General features: G+C 41.1%; 1 protein-coding gene across 1 annotated transcript in view; it reads left to right on the forward strand.

Moving 5' to 3' along the window:
* The window catches only part of LOC308104395 (nebulin-related-anchoring protein-like), a gene marked incomplete at its 5' end in the record, with an annotated part of 33,971 nt that overhangs the window by 4,794 nt on the left and 16,793 nt on the right, over positions 1-12,384 (forward strand). The window contains 9 exons of the mRNA XM_080454803.1: positions 778-891; positions 1,823-1,980; positions 2,646-2,799; positions 3,130-3,234; positions 6,953-7,051; positions 7,761-7,865; positions 8,654-8,761; positions 10,004-10,117; positions 10,320-10,517. Of these exons, the coding sequence (XP_080310929.1) occupies positions 778-891; positions 1,823-1,980; positions 2,646-2,799; positions 3,130-3,234; positions 6,953-7,051; positions 7,761-7,865; positions 8,654-8,761; positions 10,004-10,117; positions 10,320-10,517 (1,155 nt within the window). The remainder of the gene's footprint in view (positions 1-777; positions 892-1,822; positions 1,981-2,645; positions 2,800-3,129; positions 3,235-6,952; positions 7,052-7,760; positions 7,866-8,653; positions 8,762-10,003; positions 10,118-10,319; positions 10,518-12,384) is intronic.

Here is a 12,384-nt window from a genome sequence, read left to right on the forward strand (position 1 = left end):
ATTAGCATAAAATAGGGTTAAAGTGGTTATGCTATATATAACTAATTTGGCTGGGGACCCCTCAAGGACTCCCCTCAAGGACTCCTTGGGGGTCCCTGGACCCCACTTTGAGAACTGCTGCTGTAAATGATGTGATTTTGATGATCTGATGTTTTGAATGAAGTAGGGATGCTGGGCCGATACAGATACCCATGTTTAAAATAACAATTTGGCCGATAGCCGATACTGATATTTGTTTATTGTTATTACTTCCCCCTTTTTGTGCCAGGGAAACAAATAAGTCTTCATTCTAAAACATAACTGTTCCAAATCTGCAGCTAAGTAGGCTGCAGATATCCGGCATCATAGCCGGTAGCCTCGCGTTGCCAGACTATATCACCGCGTGGATCTGAGTCTTTTCCAAAAGCAATGGCTCTGGACGCAATTGGTTAGACCTACAACCAACTACCAATTACAGTCTCCCATTTGAATACTGGGCCCTGATTGGTCACCCGAGACTTCGGGAGCAGGAAATGGATTCACAACGGAGCGGGGCCAGACCCAAATCGCAGAGGGCAATTTTTTTTTGCACTGGCAGATTTGTCAGGTCCCAGGCTACATAGACGGCACAATATGTATGCTTTCTTTATAGATAAATATCGGCTACTGCCATCGGTGAATGTCAAATTATTTGCCGCTATGCCGATGGCGGTCAACGAGGCAAATATTGGCCGATATCGGTGCCTCCCTGGAATAAAGACTGTAATGTGATTGTATATGACTGTCTGTCCGTTGCAGAAAGTGTACAAGAGCAGCTGGGAACACGAACAACAGAGAGACAAAGGCTTTGAGCTCACCATGGATTCACTGGCCATCCTCACTGCCAAGGCCAAGAGAGACCTGGCCAGCAATGTATGTCAATCTGATGACGCTGTACTGTCCTTTTGTCCTTTGAACTGTCCCTGTGTCCTCGTTGAAATGTTCCTGTGTTCTTTGAAATGTCCCTGACCCCTGTGAAATGTCCCTGTGTCCCGCTTGAAATGTCCCTGTCTCCTTTGAACTGGGATTAAGAGTCAACAAGTATATTTACACATTTTTACATTTACTTAAGTACTCTTGTGAGTTTTATATCCTTATATTAAAATTAACTAATGGGAGCTCCGGCTGGCGGACCACGTCATGTCACTATGACTCAGCCATAACCATAATGAGTTCCCAATGAAGCTAGGTGCAAATATGGAGTCGTCATGGCATCAGGTGCAAACAAATCAGTCAGCTCCATATATGGTGGAGCTCTAGAACAATCACTACCACTGGTCGTGGTCTGCCGGCTGGAAGACCACAATAACTGAACCTCTAGTTTAGTATAATTGTGACGCGTTGTGAGTTGTAGTGCGGCTATTTTCTAAATCTTGCCAAATATTTTCTTACGGGGGTCCTTGGCCCAAAGGGGTCCTAGGCGTAAAAATGTTTGAGAACACGGCTTTAAGTTGGGAAGAGAACCAAGCTAGTACAGTACAATATACAATTTACAATTTAGGCATTTAGCAAACACTCTTATCCAGAGCGACTTACAATAAGCAAGGTAAACACATACATCACAGTACTTCTGCAGTGTAGTTTTAATGCAATATGTTTTCTCTTAAGATATGTTTTTGGGCCTTTCTGCCTTTATTTTTGTATAATGTGTTGTGAAGATGGACAGGAAACAGGGAGATAGAGATGGGGAGAGACATGCAGCAAAGATCGTCGGGAACGGGACTCAAGTCAAACCCGCGATGCGCTGTCAGGCTTCATTATAATAAGTGATGTTTTATTGATGATGTGTTGTCCTCTTGTCCAGGTGAAATACAAGGAGGAGTATGAGAAAACCAAAGGCAAGATGATCGGTGTGAAAACGTCCACTGGCGACTCCCAGATGAATCACTCCTCTCTGGCCACCAAGCTGCAGAGTGACCGCAACTACAGGAAAGACTACGAGGACAACAAGTGTAAATACAAGTGAGTTGCAGCAGCTCATTAATCCATCCAAGACCAGGAAAGCATCTGTGTCATTTTAAGATTTCTTTGGCTATAGCGCGGCACTCATGCCGCGCTATGAGCTTGTAGATCTGCTATTTTTGAAAAATCTTGAACATTTGCGCAAATCTTTGAATATATATATTTTTAAAACGAACATTTGTAACTCAAATCTTTGCTTCTGGGGATTCTACAAAATGTCTTCTAAATCCAAAGTATGTGGCTACATCAGTGGTTCTCAGACTTTTTCATGTCAAGGACCACCCAAAATTATATGTATTTGGTCGCGGACCCCCATCTCAAAACATTGTAATCCAGGGACCCCCCCAGAAGCAAAGATTTGAGTTACAAATGTCACGATTTTTCTAAAATAGCAGATCTACAAGCTCATAGCGCGCGGCACTATAAGATGTTTTTTAAATCTTTAAAATGGGTGCAAATCTTTGAATATAATATATTTTTTAAGCAAAAATGTGTAACTCGAATCTTTGCTTGTTTGTCAAATATTTTGAGGTAGGTGTCCGTGCCCAAATATATATCATTTTGGGGGTCCTTGATATGGAAAACGTTTTTCAGAAAACTGTTGGGATTTAGAAGACATTTGTAGTATCAACCTGATCATCACTCATGTAATTGTTGCCCTGTAGGACTTCTCTGGACATGTTGAACATCAGTCATGCTAAGAAGGCTCAGGACCTGGCGACAGAGACCAACTACAGAACAATGCTTCATGACTACACCACCCTGCCCACTGACATGAGCGTCAGCTGGGCGAAGAAGGCATACGGCCTGCAGAGCGATGTGAGTACTTCAGTGGTGTAAAGTAACTAAGTAATGTAATGAGGTGTAATAATGACAATAATGTATATATTTTTTAATTTAGGCTATTTAGGTGCTTTCAACCTGGAATCCCTATTTTGGGCGTTATAGGATAAAATGCTGGCAAATTGTCAAGAATTGTGAAAATAGCATAACCTCTGATGAGCATTTACTATCATTTATTTTTCTTTTTTTTACGAGTGACTTGAGTAGCAGACTTCAGTTGACTGAGTGAATTGATTTTACATAACATACGACATACACATGTATTACTGTATTATTACCCACCTGCATGTGTGTTTCCATCTATAGAAACAGTACCGTTCAGATCTGATGTGGATGAAGGGCGTCGGCTGGGAGGCCTCGGGTTCTCTGGATGTCCAGCAGGCCAAGAAAGCAGGAGATATGCTCAGTGAGGTAACGTGCATGATCCCTCCGTCCTGTCCGCCTGATCTCAAGGAACACGGTGAAATAGCACGGATTGACGATTCCGTAAATAGACGACTACAAAACCTGAAAAGCCGTGGATATGAGCCGCGAATCCCACAGTGAAATAACATGGGTTGCAACCCGGAAGCAGAGCAGTCCCCACAACATGATTTACGATTCTGTGCCTATCGGTACATAACTCGGACGGCGCTGAATAGGCTCAAGCGAGCACCGCAACGTTCGGGACGGCAACTCGCTCGCTTCAGCTCGCTCGGTGGTCCCTCCCGTGGCTCCAGTTCGCTTGAGACTGCGCGCCTCCGACATGGTCCAAAACGTAACAAAGTCAATGGAGAGGATTCGCGGCTCATATGCACGGCTTTTCAGGTTTTCTAGTCGTCTATGTACGGAATGTCCGTGCTATTTCACCGTGTTGTGTGAGATCGGGTTGGTCATGTTGACATCAGCCACTTTATGAATATTTATCTGTGAGTAACATTACATACAGATACAGTAGCACACCACAAATATATATGAAGTGAAATTAACACATTAACTCTCTCAGTGCCACGCCCCGACATATCCCGAGTTTTTCCCGAGTACCCTCAGTGCCAGCACGAGAAATCCCGAGTTTTTACTTTTGACTGTGGTCGCGCTATTCTGTATATTTTTCATGATCACTTTCGCTTCCTGACTACATCAGACTCACCCGGAGCCGGATGTAAAAAATAATAATTCATTTCCGGGTCACGTTGTTTTTCTCCGGTGATTTTCGGCCAGAATAGGGAAAGTCACGGTTTTTCACACGGTATAAAAAGCGAACGGAGAGGTCCACGTCTACTCTCTTTGGTCTGGGTGACGATCAGTCATCGTAGTCGTGTATCGCATCGTAATTTAGCCTGATCAACGATTGTCAAAATGTCAACATCCGGTTAGGACCGGATATGACGTGAGCCTGTTTGGGAGGGGGTGAGTGAGCCAGCGAGGTCATCAATGTGTCGATTTGTTGCTCTCTACTGGTAGAACTGTATTATGGGTTTAAAACCCCAATCAGATCATTTATTTGAATGAAAAATTACAAAATTTAAAAATAAAAAAAAACGCAAATTCCTGGCAGTTTGGGAGTACTTTATGAAAATACTCTTGGCACTGAAAGAGTTAACCAATATTTAAATGCACACATACACACTTAAACATACAGATACATTAAGCCTATAAAGGTATACTGTAGTTCACACGCCAATGTAAATCCATTTTGAAATGTTGTACCCCTGATTTCTCTCTTTACAATTGAAAGAAAAGTAATATTTTCATTTAATCAAAATAATGTAACCTGATGGATTCGTTTTTTGATTACTTTTGTTTTAGACCCAGATAGCCTACAGTATATGCACCGCATAAGAACATTTATTTAGTCATTTAAATATATACATAATCTTCTAGGAATATAGCTAGCCAGCCCCTGTGAACTTGTCCTACAAAGGGACATGAGTGGGAACGATACGGGTGAGATCACGTAACGTGTGTGCCTGTAGGCCTATGTTCATATCTAGGTTTACAGCTTAGCTCAGATGGTATTTAAGGAGCTATGTGCTATTCCTATCCTCACCAAAGTATTTTAGGCACGTCGTGGACTGAGTCCTGGCTACTAGAAGCTACCACGATCCAGGCCGCTTATAGCAACTCAAGATCAGTGGTGGAAAAAGTACTCAAATGTTTTACTTAAGTAAAAGTATCAATACTGAGTACTCTGTTACAGAGTAAAAGTAAGGAATTCAAAATGTACTTGAGTAAAAGTACAAAAGTATGGGTATCAAAATGTACTTAAAATACCAATTCCAAAAGTAAAAGTACTAAAATGTTTGAAAATAGCAGATCTACAAGCTCACAATGCGTCGCGATGCAACGCGTTGTGAGCTTGTAGATTGGCTATTTTCAAATAGCCTAGGTATAAAATAGGGCAAAAGTGGTTAATGTATGTTTTATTATGTAATATTATATCTGCAAACTAACTAGTAACTGAAGTGTTCAAATAATTGTAGTGGAGTAAAAGTACAATATTTGCCTCTGTATAGATGTAGATGTATTGGAGTGGGGCGGCAGTGGCTCAGGGGTAGAGTAGCCGGGTAGAGTGAACTGGAAACCGTATGGTTCCCAGTTCGATCCCGGGCTGGGGGGCTCCCCCAGAGTTAGTGTTGAAGTGTCCTTGAGCAAGACGCTGAACCCCTAATTGCAACAGGTTGTGTATGAATGTATATGTCGGTATATGAATGTGTGTGTGAATGGGTGAATGTAATGCACAATCTATGTAAAGCGCTTTAGATAAAAGCGCTATATAAATGCACCATTTGGAGTAAAAGTATAGACAAAATACTCCGGCAAAGTAAAGGTACCTCAAAATTGTACTTAAGTACAGTACTTGAGTAAATGTACTTAGTTACTTTACACCACTGCTCAAGATACTGTATGTTGCTCAAGATATGTTGAGTTTATGTGAAGCTCGTCGTAAACCCCTTTTTCAAGCTCTCTCAGCCAGCGGGTTATGACCCAAAAGTGGGTCATGATTAACTTAACTCATTAAGACCTGAGGCCGATTCTACAAATGCCATCTAAATCAGTAGTTCTCAAAAGTTTTCATGCCAAGGACACCCAAAATGATATATATATCTGGCCACGGACCCCCATCTGAAAAGGTTTTGTGCCAAGGACCCCCAGAAGAGAAGTATGTTACAAAATTAGAAATACAAAAAAACGTTCAGAAAAACCTGATACAAGCTCGCAAGATTTTTCAAAAGAATTGAAAAATAGTTTATTATCTGCTATTTTTGAGAACCACTGTTCTAAATCCAGTGAGGGCCAGTGAGCTTCTCCTAGATGGGTTGAGCCTCATCTGAACATGCTACACACTTAGCTGGGACAGGGGTTGACAGGTGCCAGGGCATGTCCACAGTACACCGGTGGGCCTGCGCGCCTTGTCTCTGGGGCTCACTGCTGCTTCTAAAGCCCCTACAACAAAAGTACTGCCCTTGTAACAAAATTTACACTACAGTGTGTGGCCACAGGGAGGCACTGCAGGAGTGTAGGCGGTGGAGAGACTGTGGGCCCTATCTTGCGCTGCCTTACCCCTTATCCATACACTTTTTAGGCATATTTCACTATTTTGAAAAACATCATGAAATCGTTCAAATAGACGATATACAAGATCACAACGCGTTGATAGGCTATTTTCACCATTTCATGTTTATGTATTTTTTTAAATAGTACAAATGGCAAAAAAAAATAGGCATAAGGGTAATGCGGCGCGCACACCCCCCCAACTGTAGATGGATTTGAAGTCTAATCTACATTATGCTGTGGCTTTGGTTTCTCCTACTCAGCCATAGGACAGCAAAACAATGGTTGATATTAAACTGTTCCAGTCTGTCAATATCTAAAACTTTCTGTCAGTTGTTTATATGAAAAGGCTACAAACTTATTTACTTAATTGTTGTTTTTGGCAATATAATATGGAAGCTTCCATAATATAACTAGTCTTTACTCTTTAGTCTTTATTGTCTTACTGTATATTCTAACTAAATGATTTCTTGTGTTCACTGCTACTCTAGTGGTCTGTGATGTTGTTGTGCCCTCTACAGTCAGTTAGATGCATGTGCAGCGGGTATTGTAACTTAACCAATTTGGTGCTGATATTGTATTTTCTTTTTTCTAGAAAAAATACAGACAGAATGTGAGCGGTCTGAAGTTCACCAGTGTGGAGAACACTCCTGAGATGGTGCAGGCCAAGCTCAGCAACAAACTGATCCTTGATGTAAGTTCGTTATGAAATCCTGAGTGTTAATTTAACTCTGAGAGTGAAGCAAATGGAATCAAATGGACCCGTGAGGATTAATTTTTTTTGGGCGGGGGGGGGTCAGATGAATTGTGATGATTTTTACCGTAATTTTATAATGTAAATTAATCAAATAGAAAAGACAGACTAAAGGAAACATAATCTCGCTAAGTTGTGAACACAGAAACACTTTAATGTCCATAATATTGCTTTCTGTACCACCTCTACTACCTCTAGCTGTAGGAGCTGTAGAACCCTAGATTTCTATCGCACTGTATACGCACTGTATATGTCAATGGCCGATAAAACAACCGCTTTAAAGGGGTATTTTACTTGAACGTCATTTGAACATCTACTTTGGCTTTTGTGTGCACCCCAGACAGTTTTTAAGTTGCTTGAATGAATCAATATTGAGGATTGATGTGAGGATTTGATTGCTACAATTGACTACGCCAAAATCAAAAGTCTCAAAGTTTAACCACACAACGCGTAGTGAGCTTACAGATTGGATAGTTTTGGTGTAGGGATTTAGTGTACAGCGGAAAAGGAAGGGGGGTCTCTTATAAACCCCTGGGGGACTCCGGTCAACAAAGGTTAGGTGTTTTTTCAGCAGAAGAGAGAAGTCAGGTCTCGGTGTGTCTCTGTGTCATAACAGAACGTTTGTGGTGGTGTGTGTTGTTCCTGACAGAGGCTGTACAAGGAGAAGGGACAGTCCATGAAACACAAGTACACCCTGGGTGTTGACCTGCCAGAACACGTCCAGGCCAAGCTCAACGCCATGAACCTGAGCGAGGTGAGGAGGACTCACCTCCACACACACCTTCACATTCATACACTGGAACTCACTCCCAAACATCAGCAAAGCAGCACTCACTTTCTCCATTCATCCATTTTATACTGCTTAACCGGACGGGTCGCGGAGGTAGCACTTCCAGCAGAGAAATCCCAGACTTCCCTTTCCCGAGCCAGATTAGCTAACTCTAACAGGGGGATCCAGAGGCGTTCCAAGGCCAGCGTGGAGATATAATCCCCCCTTCTGGTCCTTGGTCTGCCCCGTGGCCTCAGACTTGCCTTCCATGCATAATATCCCTTTTCACCTCTCTATTTTTTCACTGTTTTAATTCTGTTTTGTAGTCTACAAAACAGTAGTACTTTTAATTATTTTGACTGAGTTTTGTAAAGCATATTTGCGTACCCAGAACAGTGGATGTGATGCATTGTGCATTGTACATTGTCTTGCTATTTTTTTTTTTTAAGATTTGTGAAAGTATGAAATAGGACTTAAGCTTTTTCCTCAAATTTTTGCACCTATATGAATACAGGCGTGCCTTGAGATTTTAACTTTGACCACAGTCATACAGTATACCTGCATCTGTGTGTGTGTGTGCGTGTGCGTGCGTGCGTGCGTGCGTGTGTGTGTGTGTGTGTGTGTGTGTGTGTGTGTGTGTGTGTTTGTATGTGTATGTGTACTGTATGTGTATGTGTGTGTTGTGAAGCCATCACAACACTATTCTCTGAATGGTAGTACAGCAGCCTTTAAAGTTGACCTGAGTCTATGCACGTGTTGCTGTGTGTTTGTAGAGCCGCTACAAGGAGTCTTGGTCTAAGATTCGTGACGGCGGATACAAGCTGCGTCTGGACGCCATTCCGTTCCAGTCGGCCAAAGCGTCTGCAGATATCCTCAGTGATGTAAGTCATCTCTTATCTCACTACCAAACATGTAACCAGTGGTGTAAAGTAACTAAGTACATTTACGCAAGTACTGTACTTAAGTTAAAAAAAATACTGGAGTATTTCCAATTTTCAATACTTTTACTTCTACTTCACTACATTTCAGAGGCAAATATTATACTTTTACTCCACTACAATTATTTGAAAACATGAGGTACTAGTTACTTTGTAGATTTTGATTATTATTATAAAACGTACATTTACCACTTCAGCCCTATATACATTTTGGCCATTTGAAAATAGCAGATCTACAAGCTCACAATGCGTCGCGATGCGACGCATTGTGAGCTTGTAGATCTGCTATTTTCAAAAGATTTTTTATACATTTTACACATTTGAAAACTTGTGAAATGGGACAATGTGCATACTTTTACTTTTGGTACTATAAGTACATTTTGATACCAATACTTTTGTACTTTTACTCAAGTACATTTTGAATTATTTTACTTGTAACAGAGCATTTCCACATTGCAGTATTGATACTTTTACTTAACTAAAACATTTGAATACTTTTTCCACCATTGCATGTAACTGTATTATCAGAGTGGTCTGAAAAAGACGTCCAGTCCAAAAGTCCAAAATGTTGAAGGTGTTCTTTGTATTGATAGTATTCTGTGTGATTCACGTTTGTCAGTATCTGTTGAGTTGTGTAAGGGGACCACAGTGGAAACAAGTCGATGACTTTACAGCCTGGTGTTTTATTATCCTCCATTGTCTTTTTAACTCTCTTTGTATGATTGCTGAAAGCAATTAAATAAATGAAATAAAAAATCTTTGGGGTAGAGAACCCAAAGGTTCATCAAAAGCACGTTTCTGACTAGAAATGGCTATTTCATTGTAGAAATGTTAAAAATGCATTGTTTTGGACATTTCTACAACGAAATAGCCATTGAAATAATGTTTTATCTTATAATGGCTTTTCTCAATAGCAACACCTTGCCAACAACCAGCTTTGGCAAATGGTGCATTTTTTTTGTGTATTCTCCAACCTAAACCTAACCCTAACCCTAACCTTAGTGGGGGAACATAGAACCTGGGGAACATAGGGATGACCCCGAAATAAGGAGTTCAGTGTCTTGCTCAAGGACACCTCGACACTAAGGGCGAGCTGGGGATCGAACCCGGAACCTTCCGATTGTTTTGGCCGATTGTAACTGCTATGTGATTCTTTGACTAATAGTGAATGTTTTCTCTGTGCAGCAAAAGTACAAAGGGGAGTTTGAGAGGAGCAAAGGGAAGATGATCTGTCTGAAGGGACTGCAGGATGATCTGAACATGTCTCACTCCGTCAACGCCAGCAAGCTGCAGAGCAATGTGAGTGGCTTTAACTCCAAATTAAATACTATTCTCTCTCTCTCTCTTCTCTCTCTCTCTCTCTCTCTCTCTCTCTCTCTCTCTCTCTCTCTCTCTTCTTAATTGTGCAGGCCCATCAACGCAGTTAAAAGATAGACAGAGAATAGAAGTACAGTAAAGTGCATTGAGAAAAGTGGCTATAATGTGCACATCTCCTTCCCAGATCAAATACAAGAAGAAATCAGCCATGGACATGGCCCACCACCATCTGCCCATGGACATGCTGGAGGTGACCCAGGCTAAGAAGGCCCAGGCCCTGGCGAGCGAGCAGGACTACAGGCACACCCTGCACCAGTACACCTCGCTGTATGACGACATGAAGGTGCAGGCCGCCAAGAAGGCCTACGCGCTGCAGAGCGAGGTGAGACCCAGAGATAGGAGTTAGTGGCGGACTTCAAACTTGTACTTGGTTTGTAAAGCCTCCATTGTTTAACCCATTAAGACAAGACATTACGACAGCGTCTGTGTCATTTTAGATTTGAGCTATAACTATTATTTTATACTTTTGGCAGTTCAAAAATAGCAGATCTAGCTACGAGCTTGTAGATTTTTTTTAAATTGTGAACACTTTTGTAAATCTTTGAATATTTGTTTTTTTTTTAACATTTTTAACTCAAATCTTTGCTTCTGGGGATTCTGCAAATGTTTTTCTTCTTTTAATATCAGTGGTTCTCAAACTTTTTTCATGTCAAGGACCCCAAAAATGATATGTATTTGTCCGCGGACTCCCCCAACTCAAAATATTTTGTTCCAGGGAGCAAAGATTTGAGTTAAAAATGTGTATTTGGGGCGGCCATAGCTGAGTGGTTAGTGAGCCCGCCTAGGGAACCAGCTGGCCCTGGTTGCCCCAGGTTCGATTCCAGGCTATCCCAGCATATGTGCCGATGATATGAAATTTGTCCCTGAGCAAGACTCTTAACCCCAATTGCTCACAGGTTCTCATTGGAAACAAGACCGCAAGGACTTTCATGAACGACCTGTTAAAAGGAATTATCCTTATCCTTATATAAACAGTATACAGTATATTCAAAGATTTTTTTTTAATCCAAAAATAGCAGATCTACAAGCTCATAGCGCGGCACTCTGCTATTTTTGAATAGCCAAAGAAATTTAAAATGACAGAGATGTGTTCCCAGATTGAATGGGTTAAGTAAAGTAGCAGTACCAATACTTGTCCTGTATTCAAACTTGTACTTGGTGTGTAAAGCCTCCATTGTTTAACTGTTTTTTGTTTGTTTGTTTAAAGGTAGAGTAAGTGATATTGTCTGGTTAAAACAAAAATATGTTTTCTTACAAAGCTAAAGCTCTATATTCTGATAGAAATCATTGCTATAGAGTGTTTGTTCAGTAACAGGGCTCGCCTGTCTCTCCAGTTCTTTAATTAACAGAAAATACATTTTCAAGTGCGTTGGAATTTCAGCCAATTAGGAGGGAGTAGCCATTTATCAGCTGAAATTGTATCAAAAAATTTGCTAGGGAGCTCAATTCAATTCATTTGAGGAATCAAATCAGTCAACATTAATGTAGGAACACAACCTTACAGAAATCAGAAAGGGTCACATTAGTCTGCCTACTTACCCTTCAAGATCTCCCTCCACACAGCTGATTCAAATTAATGATCAATACTTATTATCAAACGCTGAAGTCACTTACCAAGCACTATTTAAAGACGGGTGCTGTGATTTTCAGTGATTTCCCCCCCCTAAAATCAAAAAAGTGTAGAGAATTAAAATCATGTTTTTATGTGGACACGCCTCCAGTATACCTGGTTCTCAAGTTTGACCCTCAAGGTTTCAGCCTCCAGGAAGAAACTCAAAACAGTCAGAGAAGACATAAAACACCATAAAAACACCACCAGGGGGCTTAATGAAGTTCTATCAACCTCATAGACACATGAAAAACAGAAAAAGTGCAAAACCATGGCACCACCTCTTTAATACCCATGCAGAGATTCAGGTGTCACAGCCACAACAGCAGCCAGTAAGAATGAAACACAGGACATGGAGTTAGGCTACTAGTAGAGCAAGTGTCAATAGCCATTGCTCATTAATTTGTATCTGCTGTGTGGAGGGAGATCTTGTAGGGTAATGTAGGCAGAATAATGTGACCCTTTTTTATTCCTGTCGGTTGGGTTGTGTTCCCACGTTGTTATTACACGGATCACTCAAATGAATTGAATGACTGACAACAGGAAGTGATGCCCATAATCACACTAGGCCTCATGGAAC

The sequence above is a fragment of the Gymnoscopelus braueri genome (assembly GCF_963280865.1).
Source record: "Gymnoscopelus braueri genome assembly, chromosome: 17".
NCBI classification, from domain to species: domain Eukaryota; kingdom Metazoa; phylum Chordata; class Actinopteri; order Myctophiformes; family Myctophidae; genus Gymnoscopelus; species Gymnoscopelus braueri.